Source organism: Alosa sapidissima, chromosome 8 (genome assembly GCF_018492685.1).
Source record: "Alosa sapidissima isolate fAloSap1 chromosome 8, fAloSap1.pri, whole genome shotgun sequence".
Lineage (NCBI taxonomy): Eukaryota > Metazoa > Chordata > Actinopteri > Clupeiformes > Clupeidae > Alosa > Alosa sapidissima.
In genome coordinates, this window is record NC_055964.1 from 18,631,978 (window position 1) to 18,643,651 (window position 11,674).

Genomic DNA, 11,674 nt, shown 5'->3' on the forward strand with positions numbered 1-11,674 from the left:
AATCAGAATGAAAGAGGTGGTTGAGTCCATTCCTATTCCGATTGAACAGCCATTTATACGGTCTATCGGATTGCCTGCTGTATCTTCTCAAGGAAAAGTAGGTAACACCGGCTAATCCGATCAAAGATTCTAAAGCTCTTGAGAGCACCTGATCGGAATAGAATGTACCCCATGTAAACAGACGGCACACATAATTGGACATTTAATCGGAATAGTTTAATCGGAATGACAAAAAAACTGTCCACATAAACGTGGCTACGGTTTTAAGTTTGCCTGTTACTGAAAGGAATCTGGCCCAACTTGACACATCCCAAACCCCTCCATGTTTGTGTATTCTTAGTGCATGACGTGCCTAGCTGAAAGCTAGCGAGTGATGATAGTGGCTGTCTCAAACTGCCTACTTGTACACTTCTGTCTCAAACTGCCTACTTGTACACTTCAAATACTTCAAATAAAAAAGTTAGTATAGTGGGTACAACGCAAGTAACCGCTCAGTGCACACTAGCAGTGTACTGATGGAAGTATGCGGTTTAAGACACGGCCAGTGTCTGAGGGGGAGGGTGTACCTGCTCGATGTTGGACCAGAAGAACTCCACCTCCCGAGCGATGGCGCCAGCGATGTGACGAAGTCGGAGCTCCTCCTCCCTCTTCACCCGCTCCTCCGTCTTTCGTTGCTCGTCATGGTAACGGGCACATGTGCGCACCAGCTGAACACAGACATGGGAGAAAGTTGACTAAATGAACGCAAGCAAACACATTTCAGACGGATAAAACCCCACATATTTGTATTAAAAAAAGATCAGCTAAGCTTTGTGGAACTGCAGATAAAGGCATGAAGCTCTAATGTCTTTGGGGTGAATTCAGTTCCTGATTCAGACCCATCCTATCTCAGTTCATCAGGATGCTGCTTACCTTCTTGGCGGCAGCCATCTTCCATCGCCTCTCTTGGGCGAAGTCTGCGGCCATCCACTGCATTTCCTCCAGCAGGTAGTCCCAGTGGGACTTGGGCCGTGAAGCCTCCTGCAGCTTGGGCAGTCGGCTGGCGGACCACTGGCCCTCTTTACGCAACTCTGCAATGCGCTGGTGCACCTGGCTCTCCTGAGAACCACAGAGAAGCAAGAATGTTCAACAGAACTCAATAGAACGGGTTGAATAAAAGAAACCTGCTTATTGAACATACTAACTAGGGTATCAAATTTACAGAAACACTAAGTTCCACATGAAAGACCATAACAGAAATACAATACATCCCTTCCCCTCAATTCAATCATCATCACCCCTTGATGATTTAAAGGGCTGTTTACAAGCATTGAGAAGTTAGTGTGGAAACCATGAACACACAAGTGCAATACATGGCCTACTTATCATTCCACTGGTTTAGTTTTTGTTGGATTCAGATATACAGACCTATATTGATCATAAATTGGACATCACAGGCACAACAACTTAAATAGCTTCCAACCAACTTCACAATGTCATCATCACTTAATAAGCAGATGGGATTCAGATTTTGGGCCATTAGTGATGACACATTTTCAGACCATATTTTAGATGTCCAGTGTTCACTCCTCACCAGTTTGGCCTGCTCGGCTTGTTTGTCCTGGGAGTTCTCCTGGGACGACTGGCCAGCAGAACCCTGGGCCCCAGCGGAGATCTTGAGAGCGGACGTCCCGTTGGCAGTGGCCAGCTTGGATTGGCCGGGGTTGGACAGGGCGTTGGCAGGACGAACCCCAGCGGAGGCGAGCGGGGAGGACAGGGAGCCGGGCGTGGAGAGGGGGACGGGGGAGAGAGAGGAGCCCTGCAGGGAGTTGGTCATCAGACGCTGGCCGCCTGCCTGCGTAGGGTCTGCCAATGGACGTACAAGAGCCACCGTCTGTGGGAGGGGGGGGAGAGAGAGAGAGAAAGAGAGAAAGAAAGAAAGAAAGAAAGAGAGGAAGAGAGAGAGATTTTATTTATAGCAACTTAAGATGGCTTCATTGGTACATTCACTTGTAAAAGTAAAACTAAACATCTTACCTACCTAAATTCACACACACGCACAGAGGCAAAGAATGTTCTAGACACTCCTACACTAGGGCTGGGACAACGCGTCGACGTAATCGATGACGTCGACGCAAGAAATACGTCGACGCAAAATATGAGCGCCGATTCGTCAAGCTTAACGTGTGCTGCTAAATAATTTTAATCTTACACCTTCAGTGTTTTCCATATGTTGACTGTGGCTGGGCACCACGAAATCAAAACCGGCCATCACACGTTGATGTTCTATGTTGTAGGCCTACTATTTAAATTAGAGATAAGATAAAATAATTTCATTGAGCCACTTTTTACTCACACAACCTTTCCTCGCCCCGCCCGCTCTCTCGTAACGAGCCCGCTGCTCCTCCTCTGCATGTGCATGTAACAAAATATTCACGATTGTTGAAGGATTGTTGTTGCCACATAGAAGCACTGCATAGAACACAGTGGGCTAAATTGCTATTAAATCCGATTAGCATTGTGACCATGCTACGCAAATTTGTTCAAAACTGCTGCATTAAAGTTAAAGTAAACTCTGTTAAGGTCTTAAGACCTGTATTGTACAGTATGTCTGTCTATTTGTTGAATGTATAGAGCACCTACCAAAGTGAAATTCCTTGTGTTAGTATACTTAACATAGAGTCTGATGTTTATATATATTTTTAGACCTTTTATATTTTTTTGTATTTTGATTATTTTAAAGTTAGAAATACCATCAATTTTGCCTGTTCATTAATCAATAATAATGCATTCCTGCTCATGCAGTTTAAAGTAGTTTAAAGTAATAATAAAATTGGTATGCAAAGGTTGCAATGTTAGGGGAAGGTTCCCTAAAGGTTGCAACGTTTAGGGAAGGGAACGTTCCCTAAATGTTGCAACGTTTAGGGAACGTTATGGAGACGGTCCCTAAAGGTTGCAACGGTTATGGAACGTTAGGGGAAGGTTTCTAAAGGTTGCAACGGTTAGGGAACGTTAGGGGAAAGGTTCTCTAAAGGTTGCATTGTTAGCTGGGTTATCACAGCATAGTACATTAAGGAGACTAAACTAAGTTAAGTTACAGTAGGCAATCAAACAGTATCTCAAAGCTAACGTTAGAATACTGTTTGGATGTCAAGTTTAGCATGCTTACTTGCAGCTGCTCGTTTTCGCGATCCCGATCCCGACGTAAATGGAAAAGTGTTTTCCAAGACTCAAAAGTGCTTGTCCAAAGGAGAATTACGAAGCGTTATTTGAACTAACTACGTTATGAATTGCATCCACACATCAGCAGCCTTTTAACTGTGTTAATGTTAATTGCAAGGATTCCCACACGAACGTCTTAAAATGACAGGCACTCAATTAGACATACACTACTGAACTTTATTGAATGCTACCTCTGACTAAGAATGCACTTTGCACTTGTATAGTCTTTTATTTTGTAATCTTAAAAGCAATAAACATATATTGCAATGTTAAAGAATTCATGTTTTTTCATTCAGATATGTAAATAAACATGTAGAAGTTGCTATTAGTAAATTAATGGGGAGATAATCGAAATCGAATCGGATTGAAAAAATGAATCGTTAGATTAATCGATGCATCGAAAAAATAATCGCTAGATTAATCGTTTAAAAAATAATCGTTTATCCCAGCCCTATCCTACACACACACACACACACACACACAAACAAATAAATATAGGATATACACACATAGGATTCTCAAAATCCTCGATTCGATTTAATTTTTGAATTTTAAAGTCACGATTCGATTTGATTTTCTTTTTTAAATTATGTTACTATTAATGTATTTTGAAACCGTTTATACCGCAAACTACTAAACAGAAGACATAAACATAGACGTGAACATAGTGAAATGAAATAACACAGAATGATAATTTGATTAGCACACTCCGAAGAGACACAAGGTTAGTGGCCACGGAATATTAGACTTTTAATGTGCATTTTGGACCATCAAGAACTTCACTTGCAAAGTTGAGTAGCCTAAGTTAGTGTTAACTGATGTGAATGAATGAACCGCAAAATATTTCCACACCTGTGATTTCAGAGAAGCATGAGGAGGGGGTTCGAGTTTGGTTGATGTGTTTTTTTAAGTGGCTGTAGCTTAAAGTTTGAGGAGATATGAGGAGATGTTGAAGCACCTTCCGTCAACCTGTGTGCGCGTGAATGTGTGTTTTTTTTCCTTTCCTCTTGGCATGCATGCTGGATGTGATATTGGGGTGTGTCTGCATCGTTGATTCTACCTCTGATTTTAAATTTTGAGATCGTGAGGTCATTTCAATCGATTTTGACAGATCGTGACACCCCTAATACAGTACCCTCCAGAATAATTGGCACCTCTGCTAAAGTTGACTAAAAAGAGGAATATAAAATCATCTTTTGGAAATTGATCTTAATGCCTTAAGTAAAAAAAATGAGGAAATATCCAACCTTTAAGGACACCAATTTTCTTTGTGAATGAATAATGTATCAAATAAATAAATGTTCCTTTAAAAAACAGGGGTCATAAGTATTGGCACCCCATTATAAATTCCCATAGAGGCAGGCAGATTTTTATTTTTAAAGGCCAGTTATTTCATGGATCCAGGATACTATGCACCCTGATAAAGTTCCCTTGGCCTTTGAAATTAAAATAGCCCCACATAATCACATACCCTTCACCATGCAGATTGGCAATCCAAAAGATGATTTTATATTTCTCTTCTCAACTTTAGCAGAGGTGCCAATAATTCTGGAGGGTACTGTACATATATATTATACATACACAAAACTCACATACACACAAATCCACAACTCCATAAGCTCCAAGTAATCACTGCAGGCGTGGTGGTGACTCACCGCTTGTCCAGGCTGCAGCATGCCCTGTGGCTGCTGGATCTGCTGCTGCTGGAGCTGGATGTGCAGGCCCTGCTGCTGCATCTGCTGCTGGAGCTGCTGTTGGAGCTGCGTGTGCGGGTTCACCGCCGCCAGCACGGCCCCCGCCGCCTGCAGCCCCTGCACCTTTATCTGGCCCTGCAGGGCGGCGACAGGTTGCACCTGGGCCTCCAGAACCATCTGCTGCTGCTGCTGTTGTTGCTGTTGCTGCTGCTGCTGAGACAGGGCCAGGGGAAGGCCCATCTGGGGCGGGCGGCCCGGCAGCTGGGGCGGAGGCGTGTGCAGGCTGGCCGCGTTCTGCACGGGAGGGCCCTTGGACGGGTCGTACTGCTGCTGGTTGGGCTTCTGGCCGGCGATCTGCACCATCTGGGGGGTAGGGGGCATGCCGCCTGGGGGAAGGGCGGGTATCAGGGGGCATGTCAAGCAGGGGCAGGATGTAAAGATGAGTCGAATGGATTAAATAGAGAGATAAGAAGGAGAGAGAGAGAGAGAGAGAGAGAGAGAGAGAGAGAGAGAGAGAGAGAGAGAGAGAGAGAGAGAGAGAGAGAGAGAGAGAGAGAGAGAGAGAGAGAGAGAGAGAGAGAGAGATATGAAGGAGGAGTGAGAGTGAGGAGGGGGGTCCAGAGAGAGATCCCTGTTCATCACCTCCAGCCATGGAAGTCACTCCAACATGATCATTCTTGCACTTCACTAAAACGCTCATTACAAACACAATCTAAGGCAAACTCATCACTGCACTATCAATACACACTCGAGCTGGAACATTGTGAGGAGATCCTTCTCTCTGAAGTAAGGGGACAATTCTGAACCGCTGCTTTTGTTGCTTTTGAGATCAGATTAATTTGTAACCAGCAGTTCCATAGCTTGTATGTCCCACTGGGAGGCATAATTGCAGAGCATGAAGTGATGCATAAATACTTAAAGAATATTCACTAAAACGAATACTTACTAAAGTGATAACTAATAAGAACTAGAAATGTACAATGACTACATTACAAATCATAAAAAAAAAAATTGTGGAATCTACATGTTTCTACTAACAGAAACCATCATGATCATGAGAAAAATTAAATAACTATTTTTATCAAACAATAACTTTCTACTGATATCACTCCATGCATTTACTTCCACAAGACTTCATTTTTTTTTTTTTTTTTTAAAAAGAAGAAAAAAAAAGTTTTAAGAACAAATAAAGGAAAACAAACTGAAAAGAGAAAAGAGGAGAAAAAGGAAGGGAAATGAAAGGATCACAGTAAGCACAAAGACACCACAGATTTAAGCATGCATGAAGCACAGGTTACTCTGGCAATAAGGGGCTGCTTTAGCCATCTCCTCTGATTTTGGGGGAGCCTTCAGGCATTGCAAAGCAGAGGTGTGTGGGGTGGGGGGGGTGGACAGAAGGAGATGCACAACAAAAGCTGAGGGTATGGCCTGAAGCAAGGTTAGGGTGGGCAGGGGTTTTGCTGCACAGACGACAGAAGCACAAGTTGGGATGCCAACGGACAACGGCATCATCTAGATACGAAGCCATCAGGACGCCTGCCTGCTGCACATGAAGCGAGCGACCTTTGCCAGAGGTCAGCCATAGGCATTGAGCTATAGACATAGCGGCGCTCCTCGGGTAGGAGAGGACACGGACAGGACAAAACAAACACACAGAAGTCTACGGTGCTTTTTTTCTATTCTGGTCATAGGGCATCTGGCCTTAGGAGCTTCCCTGCCAATAACTGAGGGAAAGAAGCCAAGTCGGACCGGAACTGGAGACAAAAAAAAAACGTAAGGGAAATACGGAACAAAACATGATGATGGCAAGAGAACTCAAAAAAAAAAAAAACAAGCCTCTAGATGGCGGACACAAGAGGACGGAGATGCACGGATATTCCAGGTTGACAATACGGACATGATGAATTCTGGGAAAGAGGGAGAACAGCAAGGGAAGAGGAGTGGAAATGACAATTACAACTAAAGTAAGAACCACAGAAAAAATGGGAAATAAAACAAATCATTTGGTGCGCACAAATATGGAATCGCTGGAAAGAGCTTTGGCGTTTATTGAGTTTTGCGCTTTTCGATTCTTCTGTGTTTTGTCATCTCGATAATCTGTGACCTTTTCTTCCAATTAGCCAAATGCGGCATCTCGGGAAAGGCTAATTTCCAGCAAAGAAGATCAGAACCAACCTTCCGAAGAAATGAATGAAGTGGCATGGTGGAAAAAACCAAACAATACATGAATGACAAAATAAAGACATGGCGTCTTCAGTTTGAGAATATGTAGGATTGGTCCTTTGTGGTCTTCGTGACTTTCCTCTTCCCTGTCATTTGGGAAATCACACTAGGAAGGCAAGATGTCAGCTCTTGCAACTGGATGACAAGTGACTAGGATATGGCTGCTGCTGCTGCTTCTGAAGTGCTGGAGCTTTCTCCAAAGGAGTGGCTGTATTTGCTTGACATGGACAGCTCCGACCGGACATCGGAAACTTAAGCAATATAAAAATAACAAGAACCGGCCTTGGCGACCCCCAGCGGCATTCCTACCTTGCGCCGTTGGCATAAGCTGCTGGAGTGGCACGCCAGGCGATCCTAAAGGACCTACAGGATGCTGGAATATCATCCCATGGCGACCAACTTCAATCCGGGATCTCTTAGCCTGATCTGGGGTGCAGAACACACAATACCCTCGTAACGGAAAATAAAAAATGAAATAATAATAATAATAAAAAAAAAAACACAAACACACGCATACAAACACAAACATACACACACACACACAGGTACTGTTGGCAAAGAGCAAAGACCCTCTGCGCGCATTCAGCCATATAGGGGTTAGGGAGGCAGTACCCTATGAGCCCTGTAACCAAATCACACAGGCTCCAAACACAAAGCGCTGGTGTAAGGTGCTGAGTTTAAGCAGAAGCAATCTGAGGGGAAGAAAAGGAAACCAGGAAAGGTAAAGAAACTGGAGAAAACCAAAAGGGGAAGGAAAGAAAAGTTGAGGGAAAAAAAAAAAAAAGACAAAATAAATAAATAAATAAATAAATAAATAAACAAAAATCCTGTCCTCTGTCCAACGGTGATTCCCCTACCTGCTTGGACCATGGCCTGTTGCCTTTTTAAGGCATCGATGTCGACGGGGTTGGAGATGCCGCCCCCAGCCACCCCCTGATGTACCTGCAAGACAGAACGCTTCAGTCAGGAAAACTGTGTCAACTCGTTGCGTTTCAAACACAACCAGGATACTGCTGCTGCTGCTGCTGGTTCCAAATTGCCTGGCTCAATTCAACCTTTCGGGGGCACATTTAAAGTTCACAGAGAGGAAATCACACAAGCCCCTGGGATTAAATGCAGATTGTGTAATTATTATTGATTGCTTTTGTGTCACACGTGTCTTCTCTTTTTAGGAGTTAGAGAGGAAGAAGCCGAAACCAGAAGAAAAGCAAGGTCATTGAACTTGAACTTCAACCGCTTACTAAATTAGATGTCTTTTTGACGCCTGCAAGGCGATTAGCTTCGAACTGCACAAGCATTGATGATGCACCACGTTATGCTTGGTCCCATATGTTCCAACTGCACAGTATTATGATGTCAATGTGATATCAATTGTGACATCAATTGTGGAAGAAAAAAAAAAAAAGGTAGCAGGCAAATGGATACATGCAGGTCATGCATGAGCCTGGACAAACGACAAGCTGAGGTATGAACAACTATGAAAAAACTTAGACAACAACGTTTCTATTTAGACTAGATTCCTATCTAACAAAGCTTATGATGATGATGGAAAGATGCATTACGGCGATGTATTCTAAGTAACGCATCCAAAAAAATGAAAAACATCTAACGACAAAATTCTACTCGAGTCTCCATCACCTGGAACTGCTGTGGTTGAGCAGAGAAGGCAGCCGATACGTTGGGCGGGAGCTGCTTCGCTATGGCAACTGGAGTCCCTGTCTGTCCGTCCTTTCCGGTCACGACCTTCACCTGAGGGGGGGTTGGCATGGAAACGTGTATTTGAGGGCTAAGAATCTACACGAACGTGCTAAAACAACCTCTCTGCTACCGCCGCACTGCCAAACAATGACCTCCCACACACATGGGGACAGGTCCTTCGTGAGAGTGTTGGGGGGAGACGACCCTTTTTCCGAAATGGAGCCTCCAGCCATGAGAGGCCTTTGAAAAATCTCGCCTTTGAAGTACTGGTTAGACACCGATTATCGGGAGGAGGGGGGGGAGAAAAAGGTGCAAACTGAACGCAGAGCAGGGTCGACGTGGAAGCCTGAAACACATGCATCGCACATCTCTCTCCTACCTCGTCGTTGATAACCTCAGACTGCTCCTCCTCGTCCTCCTCGTCCTCCAGGTCGAGGTCGTTCTGCCTCAGGTAGGTGAAGAGGGGGACACACGGCTTCTTCTTGAAGGCCAGGTAGTCCATCATGTTGCCCTGCAGGTGCTGGAGGAAGAACAGCTCGATCAAGTACTCCTTGAAGACCTCCTTCAGGCCGTCCATCTTCTTCCCGTGGTGCTCCAAGCACTGTTTCCTTAGCTGGGCCACCTCGGGGGTGGCTGGCGCGATCTCCTCCAGCTTCTTGGCCGCCGACTTCCTCATGGCTCCAGTAGGTGTGAGGGGCATGCTGGGGAGCCCCTGCGAGGGGTTGGAGCGCGACGGGCTAGAGGGAGGCATGGGGGCCGGCACCCCGAACGAGGTAGCCCCAGCTGCCACCACGCCCTGAGCGGGCTTCTCGAAGATCATGGGGCGCGCCGCCAGCTGGCCCTGGATGATGCTGCTGATCTGTGGGGGAAGGTTGGAGGTGGTGATGTGGCCAGGGCTGCCCAGGGTCTGGAGAGCGGAGCCCGTCGTCACGGGGCTCTGAGGCCCCAGGTGGTGGATGGTGCCTCCGGTCTGGGAATGGGGCTGGGAGAGTCTCCTCTCGCGTGCCGCCCCAGCCGCGCCGGGCGACGCCAGCTGGACTTGGCCAGCTGTGGTGGGTGTGGCCAGCTGTGCTAGCCCTGTGCCGTCCTGGTAGACAAAGTGCCCACTCGCGTTCGGGCTCCCGAGGCTGATCTGGCGGACCAGCATGCCGGCCTCCACGAACCGCGTTGGGCTCTGTCCACACACCCCCAGCGTGGTCGCGGTGGCCGCCGGAGCTCCAGGCCGGGGCACCGCCTGCAGGGACACAGGGCTGTGCTGTGTGGGGCTCTGGGGCTGTATGGTCTGGGGCAGCGGCGAGGTCACCTGGATGTAGGAGGAGGTGCCCTCGAAGCGCCACTGCGGGGCCTGGTGCTGGAAGCCCGGCGACGCAGGATTCTGCAGAGGCAGGGGCGTAAGGGTGATCTGCTGGTTGCCAGCGGCCGTCATCATCTGGCCCACGTTCTGCAGGGTGATGTTCATGTTCTGGCCTGTCACTGGACTGCGGCTCATGATGATCTGGTAATTGGGGGACTGCGGGGCTGAGGGACTCGCCGTGGCGGTGGTGGAAGTGAACGAAGTCACTGGTGACTGTGGGTGGTTGGTGGCACCTTGCTGTTGCTGGGTAACCGCAAGGGGCTGTTGCTGCTGTTCCTCAGCCTCTGAGCTGGCCGTGGGTTTCGATCGCTGTAGTTGCCGCTGGACATTTGGTGGTCCTCCTCCATGGTGCATTGCGCAGTTCTGTAGTTATGTAGAAGGAGTAGTCTATAAGAGAGATTGGTATGATTTCAGTAATGTAGTTAAAGCTACTTCATTCATCAAGAGCAAACCATTGAAGGAGTCAACCAAATCATGCATAACATGAGCTCAGGTAAAAATGTCCAGGAACAGATGACCAAATATCTTTTAAAGAACACATCCAAGGACACTCAGTTGTAGTGACAGCCAAAACAATGTCCAGACACCATTATTGCAATATTGAATGCATCCATCAATGGAACTGTCCAAATTGAATACACAAATGTATATTGATATTTGCCACGCTATACACAACATAATCCTGGAGGATAGGATAATCCCTTGGCCAATATGTGTTGACTACTTCTGATTCATTAACAATAATTCAGTATCTCATTTTATGGTAAGACTGCAGACTGATTGATGAAAATTACTTTCAACGGGGTTATTTCTTGTTAGCTCAAAAAAGTTAACAACCAAAACAAACCAAAATTGTCTTCAATCATTGTTATTCCTTATGTAGGCACCACATAGTCTGACAACCCACCACTCAATTGACGTCTCGATATGATACATTGGCAGTGCTATGTCGCTACGGCCCCTATAGAGGGCTATAGTAAGGCCTATGCGTGAGCAGAACAGGCCGCCTTGCTAACGAGCGCTGTAATTTAAAAGTGCGGTATATGGATAATGCAGTGCAATAGCAAAGCACAGTGAGATGTGAATGATTGTTAATTATTTCTACAACCCTCTGGTGCATTCAAAACACTACCAATAGTCAATTCAAAAGGCAAATAATAATAAACGCTTACGGTTAGCGCTATTGGACTAGCGCGGCACATAAGATGCTAAACACAAAACACTGCCCGGCCCATGTACACTTACCTGCTACAAATTACACTTCTGCGCGCGTAACATAAACACTCAAAATTACGGTTAACTTTACAACCGACAGTTACAGGTAAGTAATTCTACAATGACGATAATTTCTTAAAAATGCAATAAATGCTCCACAGATATTCCATTCAGAAACATGGCGGTAGCCACCTTAGTTTTTTCATTATTCGGACTAAACCCGGAAGTTCTTCCACAAGGGGTCATGGCTCATTTTAACAGACAGTCCTTTAGACCAACCATGTATCAG

At 45.8% G+C, this 11,674-nt stretch overlaps 1 protein-coding gene across 1 annotated transcript in view; it reads right to left on the reverse strand.

Moving 5' to 3' along the window:
* Positions 1 to 11,621, reverse strand: part of ep400 (E1A binding protein p400) — a 42,080-nt gene extending 30,459 nt beyond the window's left edge. Inside the window, 9 exon segments of the mRNA XM_042102438.1 lie at positions 567 to 707; positions 913 to 1,098; positions 1,574 to 1,873; positions 4,857 to 5,281; positions 7,428 to 7,544; positions 7,976 to 8,060; positions 8,757 to 8,867; positions 9,196 to 10,557; positions 11,416 to 11,621. Of these exon segments, the coding sequence (XP_041958372.1) occupies positions 567 to 707; positions 913 to 1,098; positions 1,574 to 1,873; positions 4,857 to 5,281; positions 7,428 to 7,544; positions 7,976 to 8,060; positions 8,757 to 8,867; positions 9,196 to 10,524 (2,694 nt within the window). The 5' untranslated portion in view covers positions 10,525 to 10,557; positions 11,416 to 11,621.
* Between the last annotated feature and the right edge of the window lie 53 nt (positions 11,622 to 11,674).